Source organism: Nicotiana attenuata, unplaced genomic scaffold (assembly GCF_001879085.1).
Source record: "Nicotiana attenuata strain UT unplaced genomic scaffold, NIATTr2, whole genome shotgun sequence".
In the NCBI taxonomy this organism is placed as follows: Eukaryota; Viridiplantae; Streptophyta; class Magnoliopsida; order Solanales; family Solanaceae; genus Nicotiana; species Nicotiana attenuata.
In genome coordinates this window covers 45086-66239 of record NW_017674448.1, presented here as the reverse complement: position 1 = coordinate 66239, position 21154 = coordinate 45086, and the positions used below count along the sequence as shown (strand labels likewise).

General features: G+C 38.9%; 1 protein-coding gene across 1 annotated transcript; it reads right to left on the bottom strand.

The window, feature by feature from the left end:
• Positions 1-3468: 3468 nt before the first annotated feature.
• LOC109218683 (peptidyl-prolyl cis-trans isomerase CYP23) lies at positions 3469-12985 on the bottom strand. The gene is made up of 9 exons (XM_019383056.1): positions 12712-12985; positions 8709-8822; positions 8484-8632; positions 7620-7692; positions 7432-7521; positions 5975-6014; positions 4947-5029; positions 4803-4864; positions 3469-3888 (listed from the first exon to the last, which is right to left on the bottom strand). Exons 1-8 carry the CDS (start codon positions 12826-12828, stop codon positions 4844-4846), a joined length of 687 nt encoding a protein of 228 aa, XP_019238601.1. The 5' UTR covers positions 12829-12985; the 3' UTR covers positions 3469-3888; positions 4803-4843.
• Between the last annotated feature and the right edge of the window lie 8169 nt (positions 12986-21154).

Here is a 21154-nt window from a genome sequence, read left to right as displayed (position 1 = left end):
CTAAACTTTACTCTTTCAATTACCCAATATTTTTCATCAAAAATCAAGAATTTTCATGGTAGAAATTGGGAATTTGGGTAGAGTTAGGGCTTTTTGAATAATTGGAATTTAGACCTCGTTTTGGGGTCGAATTTCGAAACTAATTGCATATTTGAGCTCATGGGTGAATGGGTGATCGGGTTTTGGTCCGAACCTCGAGTTTTGACCAAGCGGGCCCGGGGTCGATTTTTGACTTTTTGAAAAAATGATAGAAAACCTATAATTAAGAATTGGGTATGAATTCTTTAGCATTTATTGATGTTGTTAAATTAATTTGGGCTAGATACAAGTAACTTGGAGGCGAATTCTAAAGGAAAAGCGATGTTTGAGACTTCAGTTGGCCATGGAAGTTCGAGGTAAGTGTTTGGCCTAACCTTAGCTTGAGGGAATAGGTGTTGTGTCTTAATTGCTATGTGTTGGTGTCAAGTACGACGTATAGGTGAGGTGACGAGCATCTATACGTTGGTTTCAAGCATGCCCGTGAGTCTTATATTCGGATTTGTTGTGATTTTACTATATGTTGATCATGCTTAACTTGATGGTTAGCAATCGTGGGACAAGAATAATGATTATCTTCGTGGTATTTGTTTATCGTTGAGCATTGGCTCCAGTTGAGGTTTCATTTGTGAAGTTAATTGTTAGTACAAGTTTGGTTATAGTTGATTCCCTTGCCGAGACGTATTTAATTCTTGCTGTTGGTTCCCTTGCCGGGATGTGTTTATTCTTGTTGTTGGTTCTCTTGCCGGGATATTGTTGTTTACTTATTGTTCCCTTGCCGGGATTCTTTTGTGATTGGTGTTGATTTGTATATTGGGATCGGGTTGCACGCTGCAATAATATTATATGGGATCGGGTTGCACGCCGCAACAAGGAGTAATAAGGGAGGACAGGAGGGATCGGGTTGCACGCTGCAATAGTGATATATGAGTTGGATCGGGTTGCACACCGCAACAGTATTCTATTATTTGGATCGGGTTGCACGCCGCAACAAGGAGTAATAAGGGAGGACAGGAGGGGTCGGGTTGCACGCCACAACAGTGATATATGAGTTGGATCGGGTTGCACGCCGCAACAGTATTCTATGATTTGGATCGGGTTGCATGCCGCAACAATAAAGAATAAAAGTGGACATTGATTCGTTACTGTTTCTTTATTCTTGCTTATGTGAAATTTAAGATGTTCTTTATGCTTTTCTCCTGAGATTCTGTTGGTACTTGGTATTCCCCACAGCATGTTCCCCTTCCCATCTTTAACTGCTAGTTCTCGTTATTATTACTTGCCGTATATGCTTTAACTGCACAGGTTTATTTGGTAGTCCTGTCCTAGCCTCGTCACTACTTCGCCGAGGTTAGGCTCGACACTTACCAGCACATGGGGTCGGTTGTGCTGATACTACACTCTGCACTGTGTGCAGATCTCGGTACCAGAGCTTTTGGACCTTAGCGAGGTTGCTGCCTTCAGTCCAGCGGAGACCCGAGATAGTCCTGCAGAAGTCCGCAGACCCTGGCATCCCCTTCTATCTTTTATATTCTGTTTTCATTTACTTCAGAGACAGATTGTATCTTTCTATCCAGACAACTGTTTTTAGTAATCGTAGATGGTCCGTGATATTGCGACACCAGTTCTGGGTAGAGATGTATTTTGTATTTTTCGTACTAGTATTTGGCTAAGTTATCAGATTTCGTCTTCCGCATTTCTTTTATTATTATTATTATTCCGTTGTTGATCGTATGTTGATTTAAAATTGTTAAAAGGTTAAGAAAAAGGGTGTTAAGATCTATAATACTCGTCTTGTTTAGCTTTCACGAGTAGGTGCCATCACGACTTCCTAGGGCGGGAAGTCCGGGTTGTGACAACTATGCATTTGTGTTTTGCCTCTTTTTCTTTTTTGAGTGCATAAGAACCAAAGATAATCACTATTATCCATTGATCTTATGATTGAAATAGAATATAATGTAAAATAGTGATTTTGGTGGTTATCCCTTTACTAGTTTAGTTACTTCATACTAAATCATAAGTTTCCTGTAAGTTGGCTAACTTTTAAGTCCTGTTGTTAAAGCATCATACTTCAGTCTAGCTTTTGTACATCTGCAGCTTTTGTTTTCCGTCTTCATTCTCTCTATACTCCATCGCCGTAGCCAGACATCTTTATTTTAAATTTTTTGTGAGAGAAAATTAGCTTGGTGATCTCCTTGACCATCATCGTTTATATATATAACTCAGTATATACAGAGAATCTTGATAGAAAAATACAGAGAAAAGTACTCGCAACGGAAATACCCTTAGGGGTCATTTGGTAGGAGGTATAAGCAAAGCTAATGCAAGCATTAGCTATGTGCATTACTAATACCTTGTTTGGTATATTTTTTTAACCTGTGTATAACTTATACATCAAGCTTGGTATTATCCTATGTATAAGTAATGCATAGAAAACCATGACATTAGTAATACCAAGGCTATTAATGCATGCATTAGTATGGTTAAAGATAAAATTATCCTTAAAGCCCCTTAAAGCTAGAGAATATGGAGGGCATTTTTGTAAACGATTATTTTTCTTAAAAATTAAGCAGTGTATTATAATTTTTAATACACCGCACCAAACAGTAGATAAGAAATAAAACCTGCATAACTAATGCTCGCATTACTAACCCATGTATTATTAATCCCCGCATTACTAATATACCTTATTTCGCACTATTCTTATACACTCTACCAAACGACTCCTTAATTACAAGGGTTATACAAAGTTATCAGAAGAAAAGGGTGAGATGCCTAGCTTTCTGCTTGAGGAAATATATTTAGTTGAGTTCCATGAAATTGTTAAAACGTGTAAATTTGAAGGATTACCAACTGAGAAACGTGTAAGTCGAGTTTTTTTTTTTATAAAAAAAACATCGAGCCGCCTAGACTTACAACCTCAAGAGGCTGCTAGGGACCATTTTATTAATAGTAATAAAATAACTAAACTTTGCAAGGATAAAGCATAAAAGGACTAGCCTATACAAAAAGACCCAAAATATAAATATGATTGCCGTGCTATGTAATTAACAATAGAATCTGCTTGTGTGCTTCATAGCAATGCCTTGCATGATCTTGATTCGTGATGTAAATTCCTTGCAGGTAAATGTAAATTCGAGTTTGCACGCATGAAATATTCTTTTAATTAAACAGAGAGGACAGACTAGAGGATTTTTGTCCAAATATGAGAAAGTTCATAACTGGTTCTCTTAGTATTTTAAGTTACAGTACGAGGTCCACAACCTTTTCTCAACTAAAAAAGGCAAGGCCAACTGACTTTGAAGAAGTTATAAGGCAAATTTTAGCTGCCAGTGAAAAATTGAAAATGGATTTGTTTCACATTTAAAAAAATAAATAAATAAATATGACATTCTTCAATACGGGCCCTTAATCTCTTGAGTAGAGTAGGGATCCGAGAGAGGAGAGTGTTATAATCACGAGTTTGTTTATAGTCACGACATGAGAGGAAATTCTATTATTGGTTCTTGATGCTTAGCAGAGAAGTTAAACTAATGGGAGCAGCTTCTCACAGAGAATGAAATCTCAAACAAAAAAGTTTACATCTAAGAATATATTCCATTAAGATACACACATTCCTAACAAATGTGCTATATCTTAAATTCATGAATTTTGGCACACAATCAGCCTGTAATACCAGACTTTGTCACCTGTAGCAGCAGCCTTGTTAGTCTCAAGTCTCCTGCTTTCTTAATTTTCCTTCAAAACTCCAGGACAAATTTAAATCATCCAAAAAAGAGTTAGCTTGTAGGTAGTGCCTTTCTTTCAGAAAAATTATCAATTTGAATGCCAGCTTCTCGAATGCATATTCTTCTGCCAATATTGCAAGTTAATAACAGCAATAATCAGCAGTAGTAGTACATAAGTTTGAAAGGAAAGCCAATCACATCATAAGCGAGGGTAAAGATAGATGAAGCCAACCACATCTATACATAATAATGATGACGATAAACAACAAACAGTGTTAAAAGAAAAAGAGAATAGAAAAACAAACGGACATGTCCTCAAAGGCTCAAACTGAGTGAACAGAAGAACTTTTTGTGTTTATTGATAAGTATGACTGTAAGAATGTAGTTATGGTACAGTCCAAAGGGTTTTCTCTTTTCCTTCTACTTAGGAGGGCGGGGGAGATTTTTGGTATGAACATTGTAGAATGCAAAAGAATCACTCTATAGTATACATCACAAGGAGGTACCGGATGTATTTTAAAAAATTCTGATGAACTTGGAGAGAAAAATGATTGTTAAAACCTCACGTTGTACAGATGCTAAAATGTGCTAACATCATCTATATTAATCGATTTTTGAGATTCGAAGACTATGAACTTGTTATGCTAAAAGCGAAGAAAGATCTACAATTCATCCTAAAGTCCATCCCAGTCGCCCAAACTAAAGATGTATATCGGCTTCTCCATGATTTTGACAAGCATGTGCCATGGGGAGATTGTTCCGAAAACTAAAATTCATGAGCAAATGCAGGTAAACTATTACTTAAGTCAAACATGCAGATAATAAATACAACAACAACAACAACAACAACAAACCCAGTAGTTTCCCACAAGTGAGGTAACTTGCAGATAATAAATCCTGCCAATAAATCCTGCCAGCCAACTCCAACTCAATAGTTATTGGTAGAAACTCTAGCCTATGATACAAGTTTAGACAGCACTCCAACTTGCCAATGACAAATTTTTCACTCAGTTAGAGGAAGAGGACGTAAAAGCTTACATAAGAATGTCGCTGGAACTGCTGTCAAATTTTCCACCTGATCAAGGAAAGCATTTCATCCTCTGCAGAAAAGAATATTGTTTGTTGGTAAATAGAATGTCAAAATTTCTCTGTGTAAAAAAGTTTGGTTTAAATCAGGAAAACCTGTCTCTCTATTTCAACAGCAGCTGCAGAAAGTCTTCTTTTTAGCAACGACCTTTCTTCTTCACAAGTTTCCATGTTGGTGTCTAAGCAAAACAGAAGAACATTCAGACATCATATGGAAGAGATACAAGGAAGGTAAGCACTTTATAAGAAAGCCTAATTTTGAACTGACCAACATTTTATTGATCTATAACCACAGAAAGGGAAGGATGTAAACAACACATTGTCAAAGTCACCTCACCCGGTTCTCCAAAAAAAAAAAGTATACCTTCCTCCACTGCTTTCATGGGGTACCTTGTAATTTTTGAGAATTTTGTTATACAGTTCTGGGAGCAAACAAATAAACTAGATCTCCTTGGTAGATATTGTCTACTTCTGCCAAGAATAGTATCGGTTTGATGTGAATTTAAGTAACATTTTCACTTAGAAAAGCTTAAAGATCAATTGGTTCACTCCATGAATACCAAATCCTACAGTCCAGTCTCAAATTATGCTTTTGGGACCAAGTGAAGCCCTGCTGTCTACAGTAAGAGCCTCCGGAATCAGACATGCTTTTTGCCCAATTGACATGAGGGGGAAATGCCATAAAGGTAATAAAGGTCCACCTAGAAGGGATCTAAGCGTCCTTTCAAATTGTTAAAAGTAAGGTTCCCGATCCCTAACGAGTTATCTAAAGCCAAAGATAGCAGCGTTTGGACTTTGTGAGCAAAATGAATTCCACCTTGACCAGGAAAAAAAAACGGCCCCTTGCCTAAAAAGGCAAGTGCTGTGTTCTTGGCATTGTATGTTAGTGAGATGAACACTTCCAGATCTATTTCCAAAGAGAACCATCCATCCAGATTGACTATCAAATTTGTGCATGCATGCTCACTTTTTTGACAGGTCAAATTTTAAATGCATGAGGTGCAATAACCATGGCTAAGCATGTGTTGTGGTTTCAGAAAGTGTAAGTTACATGTCAGAAATGATGTGGATAGTAAAAAAAAAAAAAAATTAAAACAAAGCTGAAAATTAGAACGCCGTCTTACCATAATAATATGTTGATTGAATTGTGATGCGTTCAGTTGGCTGAATAATGAGAACAAAGATTATTCAGTAAAAAGACAAAAACTTCTATCTGGAAGAAACAGCCAATTGACTAGATAAAGTATAATATGTCATACAAAGAAAAAGAAAAAAGAAAAGAAGTACAAGAAAATGAATGAGCATACAGAAAGACTATCTTTTGATGTATCAATTACATCCTCAATGTCTGAGATTGGTAATAGAAAAAGTACTTGAAATCTCCCCCCAACCCCACGTGTATATTTTCCAGCAGCTGAATTACTGGCAGAAAGGAAAAAGATCCTAAAATGCAAAAAGAATTAAGCAAAATATAGTACATAAAAATGATGATGATGATGCTCTCTGTACGCCATCTTACCAGAACCATCATCTTCCAACGCCCTATTGCATCCAATCCCTCAAATTCCTTTTCGTATCCAACGTTTCCTAATCTTCGCTGCTGCACTCCCCACCCCCTTCCCCCGGTTCACAATGCCACTCCTCACTTCCTCTAAACAATCATAGCCCTCCTTTGCACCTCAGGTAGCTGCCACGCTCATGGATGATTTCCCTCCCCAGCCTCTATTATCCTTCTTCTTCCCCTCCAACTCTCTCACCATCACAATTCCCTCCTGCACCTCACCCCTCCGGCCCCAGGCTTCTTCTTCCCCCTACTTAGCTTCTTCCCTCCTACCCCAGCACCTCCATCCCGAGGCCCATTCATATTCTTCCATTACAACTCCCTCCAGCACGACCGCACCACCTTCTATTCTACCTTTATAGTCAATTTGGGAATTTCACTATGCTTGTTGAAGCGATATTCCACTTTTTTCCTTAGTTTTAGCATGTGCAAGCCACATTTACAGCGGGATCATGGTAAAGGTCCTATTAGAAATAATTTCAGACATGATGGCTGCAGATTTTGCCGATCGAATGTTGGTGACCAAATTGATTTGACAACAAACTTAAAGGACCAAATTTTCGATGTACTCCATATATGGACAATCATGACATAAAAAATAAAGAACTTCTGAAAGTTTAGATCATATCTACGAGTTTAAACTGAAATCTCCAGCACAACTCCTAGGACCAATCATTGCATTATCAACCAACAAACAAATGCATGTGTTCCAACTTTCTCAAAAAACAACTTTCTTCCATGAATACATTCGTAAACATATGATGTGCTTAAAGTGTTGCTTTTCAAACGCTTCAAAAAGGATCAAGTTGATAAAACTACAGCCGACGTAATAGTTTTAGCATAGTCAAGATACCTTTCATTAGATACTACTTTCAAGCAAAGTAGATAAATTTATACCTGTTTCAAATGAAAATAAGTGAAAAGAAAGTAATTGAACTAGAAATAATACCATTACAATAAATTTATACCTGTATCAAATGAAAATAAATGAAAAGAAATTAATTGAACTAGAAATAATACCATTACAAAGATCCCTTCACGTCTAGTAGGTAACTGCTCAAGCTTTCTCAATGTTTCATCTCCTTTTGTAACTTTGCCAAATATTGCATACTGTGTTATTCGACAAAAAATGAAAATCAATGTAAGATTCTCAATTTAAAAATATCCCTCTGTATTCACTATGATAGCTAGGATTTTGACCAGCACACCTTGCCATCAAGGTGAGGTGCATCTCCAAGGAGCATTGAAAATGATGAGGTACCACTATCAGGATCATCATACCTATGGAAAAGCAGATATGAGAAAGGTTCACCTAAAGTTAATTGGTGCACAAATGAGATACCAGTAAAATCAGAAAGTGCAAAATTGAAGGTATCTTGGTAGAGAATAGAAAAGATTTTTAATTGCATGTAGCATCCATAGAACTTGATCCTAATTTACATATCCCAGACAATAACGGCATACACCTCGGTCAGGCTTTAGTATAGACCATGAGTATCTGCAGCAAAAGACGAAATCCTTTATACTAGTCAATTCCTACTTTGACATCTCCGAGCCTCCCGTTATTTTAGAATTGTACAGCTTCTTAACAAATCACTCAATAAAAGATATTAGACTATGTCATGCATTTTTCCAGATGAACATTTCTTATAAGCATGGAATTGCAATATATAGGAAGAGTGCATCTCAAAAGAATAAGTGTACCATGGTTGTAACTTAGAGCCTGTTTGGACATAAGAAATTTTTCACTTTTTTCAAAAAAAATTCATTTTTTTTGAAATCAGCGTTTGGTCATAAATTTTCCAATTTTCACTTGAAGATGCATTTTGGAATTTTTCGAAAATTTGAAAAACTCCAAAAAGCAGTTTTTCAAAATTTTTACTCAGATCACTCACAAAACTTCAAAAACAACCCAAAATTATATTCATGTCCAAACACAACTCTAATTTTCAAATACCATTTTCACTTGAAATTTTTTTTCACTTTATTTTGGAATTATACAATTCTTATGTCCAAACGCCCACTTACTACAGATCTGGCTATTCATAGCCAAGAAAATCAACAAACATTACCTTCCCATTGAAAGGATCCCTCTCACATGTTTCACTTCACTAAGTTCACCAACAACAGTTTTTTCAGCTTCTGCCCTTTGTTCTTCATTCATAGGTGCACTCCTCCCTCCAACAACATCAGCCACTTGGGCAACAAAACCCTTATCAACCTGCCGACGTCATTAAGATTCTCATCATCAAATTCCAAACATAATAATGCACAACGTTTTAATTCTTGGCAGTTACCCGAAAGAAGTGATTGGTATTGTAGCATCCCAAGCGCACTAGCTTGAAGATGTGCTCAACTGTCTTTGGCGCAACGCTAGGGTAGAAACCAAATTCAATATCTCCGTAATTTGTCTGCCACATAGTTAAAATCAGTCAAAAACCATTCAGATGGATCAAGACAAAGTTCGTACTTAGTGGTTTGAGGGGTGAGGAGATTAAGAGTCGGCACAGCAAGCAACTTTTATCTTTACATTGTAAAACATAACTAAAACCCTATCTCAATCCAATATAATAGCAGAATCAAGTAACAGCGAGAATTCTGATAGCTAATAACAATATACATTCTTAGGGATCACAGTATCCAACCCACTTAACTGAATATCCGTTTAACCAAAAAATAGTTTCACATTTTCCTTCAACTTCTCTAATTTAAAGCAAGAGTTACTTATGTACAGATATACTTGCTTTACTGATAAAAATACAGATTCCAAGTTCTATTTTCTTAATGAATCATTGCATGCCAAGGATCACAAAGAAATTTTTATCCGAAGTTTTGAACTAAATTAATACAATGATTCAACCAGGCAAAGATGTAGTGTTTTTGGCACAACCCCTCGGCTTGAACCACATCTACTTTTTCTTTTTTTCTTTTTTTTTAATGGTGGTGTTCGGACCAATTTTCGCGCACCCCGACTAAATCCACCGATTACCTGCTACCTTCCACTAGCACAGATATCGAGTAACTGTGCCCACCAAGTTTTAGACAGTAGAAAGAAATAACTTAGCGTTTTTTCTCTCCACTAGGATTGAACCTGAGACCTCATGGTTCTCCACCCACTTCATAGACCACTAGGCTATACCATTGGGTGCGGGCATGAACCAAATATATTCAAATATTATATATATATATATATATATATATATATATATATATATATATATAACAAAATATATATTTACACCATGTTCACACTCACTGCCACAAAGTAGTAGTACATGCAGTGGTACTCCTCCCCACTAACTAAACATCATTAATTTGCCTCTGATTTCAACAGAATACTAGCAGAATTAACTAAACACTAAACAGTGTGAATTTATAACAACTCATAATCAAACATGAATATATACATTATTGGCAATCAAATACCCAACAAACTAAATTCAATAACTAAACAAGAAAAGTCATCCATTATCCTTCTACTTCTCACAATACAAAACAAAAGTTACCAATTTACAATAATACATGCTATGAAGGGGAGCCATGGAGCAGAAGGGCAGCCTTGGAGCAACGGCAAAGTTATCTCTGTGTGACCTATTGGTCACGGGTTCAAGCCGTGGAAGCAGTCACTACTGCTTTCATTAGGGTAGCATGTCTACATCACACCCCTTGGGGTACGGCCCTTCCCCGGACCCTATGTGAATGCGGAATGCTTTGTACATTGGGCTGCTATGGGTGACAATGAAGATTCCAAGTTCTGTTTCTTTTGAATAATTACATGCTAAGGATCACCAAGAAACTTTAATCCTTAGATGTAACATAACTAAAACTACATTTCATCAGGGGCATGGGCCTGCTGCCCCCGGTGAATACTCTAGATAGTTTAACAATCTTTAAGAATACTAATTTGTACTAAATTGGGACTTGTTTTTCAAATATTTTGAAACAGTGAATTTTATTAAATACATGCAAGACGTTAGGTTTTCCAAGTTAATGAATCTTGAAAAATGAATTTAGAAATTTTATTAGATTCATTCTTGAACTCTTAAATACATTCTTAATTTAGCAAATACATTTTTGAATCATAAAAGGCATGAATTCTCTTTAATGTTGTTTGTGTCTTTCAAGAAATCTTAGTCTATAAATAGGAGTTCTTTCATTTGGAAAATAAAAGCACAAGAATAAGCACAAGAAAGCATTTCTTTTTATGAGAAGGACAAGAAAGCAATTGTCTTATTTGAAGAACAAAAGAAAGCCATTCTTGGATGTTTACCTTGTTGTACCTTAGTTGAACTCTATAGTGTTGAATTTATTCTTCGTCTGCTCGTGGAGGAGACTTCAAAAAGCAGATTTTATGCGACTCTAAGAATGACAAGAATATTTAGACAATTATGTCGATGCCTTGTCACAAAAGGTTTTACCTCCGGTTCAATGGGTTGAAGTTATTATATATGGTTCAAAAAAATTGAAGATTTTTCAGTTCAAGCACTTAGAAGATTTTACAACTTCAATTCTAACTTCTGTATCGAGAACTATAGAGTGATTTCTTCACACGCTATGATGGGCCTAACAAAGTTGTACTTTGTGTCATTGTGCTTAGTCCTAAAATGATGCTTAAGGTCTTCCATATAAGCTACGGCTACTTGGCTATCACAGCACAGTTGAACTGGATCCATTAACTTGCCAATGATCCCAAAGTATTTCATAAACCTCTTTAGCCACACAGCTCGTTGCACTGCTGCAGAACATGCAATAAACTTTGCTTCCATAGTTGACAAAGCTATGCATGTCTGCTTCTTGATACTCCACAAAATGGTAACATTTTTAAGCAAGAATACATATCCAAAAGTGGATCGCGTGCTGCAATCTTTGCCATGAGCTAGATCAACCATGGATGTCCATCATGTCTTTGAACTTCAGAGATATATATGCATAGGTGAAAATATTTGAGAACTAAGAAAAATCATCATCTTTGTTTTCCAATATCTCTTTTGATGCCTCAGACTATATATGCATAGTTTCCTTGACTCTTTCAATATCAGTTGCAAAGTACAGCATGTCATGTCATCTACACAATGACAAATCAGAACACCAGAATTTTCTTGAGATTTACTGCAAGCATGAACTAGAAGTTACATCAAATGGATATAAAAACCCACTTCTCAATGGAGAGCTAGATGAACAACAACAACAACAATAACAACAAAACAAAAAAATTCAGTGTAATCCCACAAGCGGGATCTAAGGAGGGTAGTGTGTAATCTTACCCCTACCTTCAATAAGATAGAGAGGTTGTTTTCAGTAGACCCTCGATGTAGGGAAGGTAAATGGAAGGGCAACAACAAGCACACCAATTAGAAAAACGAAGTTAAAATACAAAACTAACACTAGATACTGCAATCACAAAGCCGAAACGAAAATAACAACAAGTAATAACAGAAGCCAAGGAATACGAAAATACACAAATGACACTAAGTCATGTACTAAAGCTATTGTTACATACAAGGACAACGCTCGGCTACCTGACCCTTTACCTTTATTCTCAACCTCCATACATTCCTATCCATGGTCATGTCCTCGATAAGCTAGAGCAACGTCATATCTTCCCTAATAAACTCTCCCCAATACTTCTTCGGGCTGCCTCTACCTCTCCTTAGGCCTTCCAGGGACAACCTCTCACACCTCCTCACGGGTGCATCTGTGTCTCTCCTCTTCACATGCCCGAATCATCTAAGTCTCGAGTAACCATTAGATTTTATCCAAAATGTGCAAGAGTGCAACGTTTTCGCAAGCTCGAGAGGTCCATTTATGGATTTAAACAATCAATTAGGCATTTGTAGTTGAGATTTCATCAAGTTATTACAATCTTATTACTTTAATATGATCGATGAGGACCACTGTGTGTATATGAAGCGGTCTGAAACCGATTACTTATTGCCACAAACTAGAAGTGAGTGCCATTGTATTCCGCATCCACTGACTAAAGGCTCCTGAATCTACCTCTGATTTCAACCACATATACTAGCAAAATTAACTAAACAGCGTGAAATCTAACAGTTAATAATGTACTAAACATGAAAATATACATTCTTGGAGTTTATTCCTCTAATCAAGAAAAGTCTTCCATTTTCCTTCTATTTTTCACAACAAAGATCCAAAACTTATCAAATTTACAGTAATACACTACAAAAAGAAGATACCAAGTTCTGATCTTTTAAGCATTAACTTCAGCTGTACAACATGAATTATTATGAACCAATACATGTACATTCATAAAGAGACGTAATGTGAAAGAAGATCAACCTGAAAGACAACGCGGGTCGACCCGAATTCTGGTTCAAATGCATAGGTACCGTTTGAAGCCAAGCAGAGAAGGGCTATGTAGGCAATGAAAATCGAGACCCTTTTGTCTCTACACATGTTTCTCTGAATAGGGGTTGGATTTTTCCAGTGTTTTCTGCTAGTAGATGTCAGAAATGGTGATCCACCTGTGAATTGTCAACTCCGGGTCCTGGGGCGGGTTATGGCTTTCTCAATGCTCACATCTAATTTGTAGACTAATAGATACTTTTGCATTAGAGTCCGGAACCAAAATGTGTTCTTTTAGACTCAAAGAACAAAAATATATGGAAAAAAAATATAGTGATCAAAATATGTATAGCGTATTTTCAAAGACACTATACTTTAACGGCCTTTTGGCCAGTTAAGTATAGCGATGCTATATTTGAATTAAAAAAAGCGAGAAATATAGCGTCTTTTGTTAAGACGTTATACTATAGCGTCTTAATAAAAGACGCTATATATATAAATATAATCGTCTTCTTCCCTTCCCCCAAAACAGAAACGGTTGCCCCCATATTAAAAAACAATCTGCCCCTCCCCTTTCCATTTCTATACCCAAAAATCTTGAGTGGAACCCACCCGTCCCACATAAAGTAAAAATTCTCGGTCCCACGTGCTAGCTAAGGAGTTACCTCGGACGTTGTTGGTTGTTTCGGCTCATAATCACAAAATCTTCGATTTTCTAAAAACCTTAAATTGAGGTATTTCGACTTAGTTTTTGATAAAACTTCTATAAAAAATGTATATTAGTTGTTTTTATGTGCACTATGTTATTTTGTGATTGTTTTGCGATTTAACTAATTTGTTGTTTTTTATCAGGACTATAGTATTAGTGTGCTAAAAATTTTTATAAAATAGAGAAATTGTTATTACTTGTTAAAAAAATATTAATTAGTTGTTTTTTACTGTGGTATATGTAATTTCGTGATTGTTTTGTGATTAAATTGATTTGTTATTTTTATCCGATTTAGATTATTAATTTGCTAAAAGACTAGTTAACTAGATAAAAAAATTTACTTTAGTACCCTGTAGTGGTATCTTGTTTGGCCTAATATAGTATTTGTAATGTAGTGACCTTTAGCGTAGTAAAACGTAGTGCCCTTTAGCGTAGTATCCTTGTAGTTATAGAAATAAATATTTAAGTATCTCTTATTCCTAAAAATACGTCAAAAAGTTGATATTCAACACAAATTATCTCCAATCTTAGTCAACAAACGTAAGAACATAAGAATTCAGGATACATCGGTGCTACTGGGCCTTAAATATTATGTCCTGAACCAAAATATAATTTTTTAATAATTAAATCTTGTATAGTTAAGAAAATTAATTATTTCATTTTAGTATAGTAAAAAATAAGTCAAATAACAAACAAACATATTAAATAATAAAACTAACATATACAATAATAAACTAACATATTAAATAATAAAACTAACATATTAAATAATAAAATTAACATATACAATAATAAACTAACATATTAAATAATAAACTAACATATTAAATAATAAAACTAACATATACAATAATAAACTAGCATATTAAATAATAAAACTAACGTATACAATAATAAACTAACATATAAAATAACAGACCTGTTGAGTGAAAAATCAGAAAAAATTTCTCATCATGAACATAAGAATTCAGGATACATTGGTGCTACTGGGCCTCAAATATTGTGTCCAGAACCAAAATGTGAATATTTAATAATTAAACCATGTGTAGTAAAAAATAGGTGAATAACTAACAAACATATAAAATAATAAAACTAACATATTAAAGTAACATATAAAATATAAAATTATAATATTGAAAATGTATCAACCTAATTAACAATAGAGTAAAAATATCGAATAAAATTTAATATTCAAGGTATTGCAATATATTTAAGCAGTGGAAAGAAAAATAATATAATTAATTTTGTTCAATTTACAGTAGTCGTCATGGAGGTTCCGCCTTTGCATCCGGGACCTGCCTCCCTAGAGCTACTACAGCTACAGGTCGAGCATAGGTCTTCCTACATATGGGAGGGGGAGTTATTGGCCTAGACTTTACGTTCTAGGAGAATAGACGATGCTTGGGACTTTCTTAAGGAACGCCAGCTCCATCCCCGTGTAGTCAGACTCATGCAAGATACGAGTTTTTATAGGATCATTGGATCGGCCGGCTGCAGGTGGATTGGTCGTTGTTCACGGCTTTGATAGAGCGGTGGCGACCAGAGACGCACACATTCCATTTTCCATTGGCTGGCCATTATCACGCTGTAGGATGTGGAGGTCCTTTATGGGTTGCCAGTTGATGGACTTGTTTTTGCTTTGCCGCAAGGCATGAGAGATTATACAAGAGCTCAGTACCTGGAGACTTTGCAGCGGCTCATCGGTTTCCGGCTAGAGGATGAGGGTGTATTGGTTGGGGCTAGTCGTATTTCATTGACACCCATACGGCAGCATTTGGAGGCCATGCATGATGACATTGCTTATGATACACCCGGAGGTTCACATTAACCGGTACACGAGGTCACTGCTGCTGCTTATGTTTGGAGGCGTATTGTTCCCGAACACTTCGGGAAACCTAGTCAGCTTGAGATTTCATCATCATCTTGAGCTGCTAGATTATTTACCTTAGTACAGCTGGGGTGCTGTTGTTCTTGGTTACTTGTACCGATAGATATGTCGGGCATGCATGGGCACCTAGCGAGACATTGCAGGACTTATGTCGCTGCTGTAGGTGAAAACATAGCCAAATACTCTCTTCATTATAACATATATCATAAAATTATACCTTAAATTTTATGTCCAAATTGTATATTAGGTTTGGGCCTGGGAGCGGTTCCAGCAGTTTCAGCCACCTCTACCACCCATAGCTCAAGATGCACCACCTCCACCGTTTCTCCCTTTGGCTAGGAGGTGGGTTGAGAGGCGGGGATACGGACGCGAGTACGAGGCTCGACATAATCTCCCGTATTGTAGAGATTTGTTAGATTCGTTGGAGGACGCGCAGGTAATTCTATACTAAAGTTTACTTGGCCTGGATTTATATGTGTTGCGTATACTCACGGTTCCTGTTTTTATGTGATAGTTCATTTGGACGCCCTACTGCGACGCGCTAATAGCTAGTTTCCCCGATTATTGCTCGACCAGGTGACTTATGTGGAGCTCTTTCGCCCCGTTGATATGTCTCGATATTGTCGAGCATCATGCCACCGAGCGAGTCCTTCGCCAGTTTGGTCGACCGCAGCATGTACCTCCACTGCCCGCTTAGGTTAGGACTCATTACCAGCGAGATGATCGTTCGAACATTGGCCAGGCATATGAGGCATGGCTAGAGGCGCAGATCGAAAGTTGGGACCAGCGGTGTGACCTGATTCCACCACCCCCTCCAGCCCATCTTTGTGATGACCCAAGAGGTCATCTCGTGTCTTAGAACCCAATCCGGGGTTCCGAGGCCTTCAAGACCTCATTTTCTTTCTCCTCGATTTGCATGCGCAGTCCGGGCGCGCTTCCGGAAAGCCTATATGTGAAAAATTGAGAAAATGCTAAACTTTGCCTTTAAAATTGAATTAAGTTGACTTCGGTCAACATTTTAGGTAAACAGACCCGTACCCGTAATTTTACGGTCCCGGAGAGTCCGTAGGAAAATATGGGACTCGGGCGTATGCCCGGAATCGAATTCCGAGGTCCCTAGCCCGAGGAAAGAATTTTTAAAGAAAATTGTTTGCTGGAAAATATAAAGACTTTTAGAAATGAAATGGTGTGTGTTCTTGATGGTATCGGGCCCCTATTTTGGTTTCGGAGCCCGTATAGGTTTAAAATAATGTTTAAGTCGAATCTGTGAAATTTGGTAAGAATTGGAGTTGATTTGATATAAATCGGACCCCCGGTTGTGAAAATAGTAACTTTAGGTGTTCTTGAGAATTTCATTGATTTTGATGCTAAATTCGTAGTTGCTGATGTTATTTTGATGATTTGATCGCATGAGCAAGTCCGTATGATGTTTTTGGACATGCGTGCATGTTTGGTTTGGATACCCGAGGGCTCGGGCGAGTTTTGGATAGGCTACAGAGTGTTTTGAGACTTAAGGAAACTGCTGGTGTGATTGCAGGTCTGCAAACACTGCATTTGCGAAGTCTGGCTCGCAAATGCGAGCACCGCAATTGCGACATTGCGAAGGTTCATCGCAATTGCGAAGACTGGGCTGGGCAAGGGACCTTGGCATTTGCAAAGTTCATCGTCTCAAATGCGACACGCATAGTAGCCGCAATTGCGAACAATGTTCGCATTTGCGAAGGCAGCAGGCTAGGCCTACCTTCGCATTTGCGAAGCATTGGTCGCATTTGCGAGTTCGCAATTGCGAACACCTGCAACTGTGTAAAACCCAACTTAGACGGGATTTCAACTCATTCTTCCAAAATTTCAACCCCTAAGCTCCCATAGGCGAATTTCCAAAGACAAGTTCTTCCCCAAATCATAGGTAAACAATTTCTAACTCATTTCTTTCAATCTACTTCATCTTTTTACAAGATTTCATCACAAAATCTAGGGATTTTCATGGGAATTGGGTGTTTTTGGGTAAAATTTGGGAATTTAGACCTCAAATTAAGGTCGGATTCCAAAACCAATTACATATCCGGGCTCGGGGGTGAATGGGTAATCGGGTTTTGGTCCGAACCTCGAGTTTTGACCAAGCGGGCCCGGGGTCAATTTTTGACTTTTTGGGGAAAATGATACAAAACCTATAATTAAGCATTGGAGTTGAATTCTTTAGCGTTTATTGATATTGTTAAGTTAATTATGGCTAGATACAACTGAATTGGAGGCGAAATCTAGAGGGGAAAGCGGTATTTGAGGCTTGAGTATGGCCGTGGAATTCGAGGTAAGTGTTTGGCCTAACCTTAGCTTAAGGGAATAGGCGTTGTGTCTTAATTGCTACGTGTTAGTGTTGTGTACAATGTATAGGTGTGGTGACGAGTATCTATACGTTGGTGTCAAGCATGCCCGTGAGTCTTATATTATGATGGTTGTGATTCTTATTATGTTCTATCCATGCTTTAATTGAAGAGTATCCTTGTTGAACAAGACTTATGATATTTTATTGGTATTTGACCATTGTTGAGTATTGGCTCAAGTTGAGATTCATTTTGTGAAGATAACTTTTGGAACGAGATTGATTATAGTTGATTCCCTTGCCGGGATGTATTTGTTTCCATTGTTGATTCCCTTGTTGGGATGTTATTGTTTCTACTGATATGGTGAGGAAAGAGTGATAAAGCACGATTTGGGTGATGCCGTGCACATTCATACTTATGCATATGGTGAGGAAAGAGTGATAAAGCACGAAGGGTGATGCCGTGCACATTTACATTTATATTGATGCATATGGTGAGGAAGAGTGATAAAGCGCGAAGGGTGATGTCGTGCACATTTACATTTACATTGATGCATATGGTGAGGAAGAGAGATAAAGCACGAAAGATGATGCCGTGCACATTTATATTATTCATACGGTGAGAAGAGTGATAAAGCACGAAGGGTGATTCCATGCATTTTTTTATTATTGATTGCATGGTGAGGATCCAGAGTAAATGCACGAAGGGTGATGTCGTGCGCATTTTCTGTTTGCTGTGTTCATTTGTTGCTATTGGTTCAAGTGTTTTAACTGCTTAAATTCCTTTGCTGCTGTAATTCTTCATGTTGAAACCCCCATAGCATGTTGCCCCTTCCCGTTTATTTCTACTTAGTTTTTATTATCTGTTACTCTGTTAGTATACTGATTAACTGCACAAGTTTAGTATGTTTGTCGTGTCCTAGCCTCGTCACTACTTCGCCAAGATTAGGCTCGGCACTTATCAGTACATGGGGTCGGTTATACTGATGCTACACTCTGCACTTTTGTGCAGATCCCGGTACTGGACCATACGGACTGTAGATCGAGGTCGCTGCCTTCAGTCCAGTGGAGACCCGAGGTAGTCCTGCAGGCGTCCGCAGGCCTTGGCGTCCCCTTCTATCTTGCTTCTATTCTATTTTATCTATTTCTGAGACAGATTTGTATTTCTTGTTCAGACTACTATTTGTAGTATTCGTAGACAGTCCGTGAAATTGTGACACCAGTTCTGGGTGGAGTTTCATTATGGATTTCGTATCAGTATTAAGTTAAACTGTTAAATTCTGTTCTTCCGCATTTTGATTTTCGCTGATTTTTCTTATATCATCTGGTAAATTGTTAAAGATAAAGGGAAAAGGTAAAATAACCAGTAATGTTAGCTTGCCTAGCGGGTTCAATGTTAGGCGCCATCACGGTCCCGACGGTGGAAAATTCGGGTCGTGACATGTTGGTATCAGAGCTCTAGGTTGCTTAGGTCTCACAATTCACGGACAAGCTTAGTAGAGTCTGAGGGATCGGTACGGAGACGTCTGTGCTTATCCCAGAGGCTACAGAGTTAAGAACGGTTTCACTTCTATTCATCTCTGTCGTGCGGTTGATTTCTCAATGCTAATTGAAATTCTACTCTATTCTTTCTCATATGGCTAGAACACGTACCGCTTCATTAGCTGATCAGCAGCCCGAGCCCCCAACGGCAGCTCCTACAAGGGGAAGAGGCCGAGGCCGTGCTAGAGGCTGAGGCAGGGGCAGAGCTCAGCCCAGAGCAGCAGCACCAGCGGCAGAGCCTCAAGTAGTGTTTGATGATGAGGTTCCGGCCCTGACAGTTCAAGCGGGCCCAGCTCAGGTCCTAGAGGGGTTCATCGCTGCCCCGGTACTCCAGGATGCTCTGGTCCGTCTAGTGGGCCTTATGGAGAGTGTCATTCAGGCAGGCATACTTCCTGTAGCACCAGCCATCTCTCAGGCTGGGGGAGGAGCAAAGACTCCCGCTACTCGCACTCCGGAGTAGATGGCTCCCTAGTTTCAGACTCCAGCAGCTCATCTAGTTGGGGTAGTTCCACCGGGTGTTGTAGCTCAGACCGGTGATGGATCGGCAATGTCTTCAGATGCCTTGTGGAGATTGGATAGGTTCACCAAGCTCTTCACTACTACCTATGGCGGTACATCTTCAGAGGATCCCCAAGATTATTTAGACAGCTGTCATGAGGTTCTTCGGAATATGGGGATAGTGGAGACCAATGGGGTCGACTTTGCTACTTTTCGTCTATCAGGTTCCGCCAAGAAATGGTGGAGAGATTATTGTTTGGCCAAACCAGCTGGGTCACCAGCTCTCACTTGGGACCAGTTCTCGCAGGTATTTCTCGATAAGTTCCTTCCTGTCACTCAGAGAGAGGAGTACCGCAGGCAGTTCGAGCGTGTTCAGCAGGGTTCTATGACTGTCACCCAGTACGAGACGAGGTTTATTGATTTGGCTCGTCATGCTCTTCTTATACTCCCCAACGAGAGAGAGAGAGAGAGAGAGAGAGGGTGAGGAGGTTTGTTGAGGGACTCGCTCATCCTATTAGATTGCAGATGGCTAAGGAGACAGGGAGCAAGATTTCTTTTCAGGATGCGGCCAATATGGCCAGGCAGGTTGAGATGGTTCTAGCTCAGGGGAGCAGTCAGGGGTCTGACAAGAGGCCTCGTCATTCTGGCAGATTCAGTGGTGCCTCGTCTAGAGACAGGGATTCTTTTGGTAAAGGCCATCCCTCCAGGCCGTTTCATTCAGCACTTCAGGCTTCTCACGGCGCTCCAGGTGGCTATGGTTCTCATATGCAGTATTCTGATCAGTTGCCCTACAGTGCACCACCAGCTCCTATCAGTGCACCTCCACTCCAGAGTTTTCAGGGTGGTTACTCAGGCCGTCAGGGTCAGTTTTAGGGTCAGCAGTCTCAGCAGCCGAAGTCTTGTTATACTTGTGGCGATCCGAGGCACATTGCTAGATTTTGCCCTCGAGCGTCGAGCAGTTCTCAGTATTAGGGTTCTCGTGCCATGGTTCAGGCACCGGGTGTTCCACCGCCCGCAGCCAGCTAGGGGCAAGGGTCAGACGGCTAGAGGTGGAGGTAGAGGTGGAGGTCAGGCCGTTAGAGGTGGAGGTCAGGCCGCTAGAGGTGGAGGCCAGCCAGTAGGAGACCATCCCAGGGATGTGGTTCAGAGTGGTGGGGCCCAACCCCGATGTTATGCTTTTCCAGCCAAACCTGAGGCTGAGGCATCCGATGCCGTTATCACAGGTACGATTTCAGTTTGCAGTAGAGATGCATCAGTCCTATTTGATCCAGGGTCTACATACTCCTATGTATCATCTTATTTTGCTACGTATTTGGTTGTGCCTCGTGATTGTTTGAGTGCTCCAGTATATATGTCCACGCCGGTGGGTGATTCTATTGTGGTAGATCGTATCTATGTTCGTGTTTGGTTGTTATTGGGGGTCTCGAGACTAGAGTCGGTCTCCTACTTCTCGATATGGTGGATTTCAATATCATTTTGG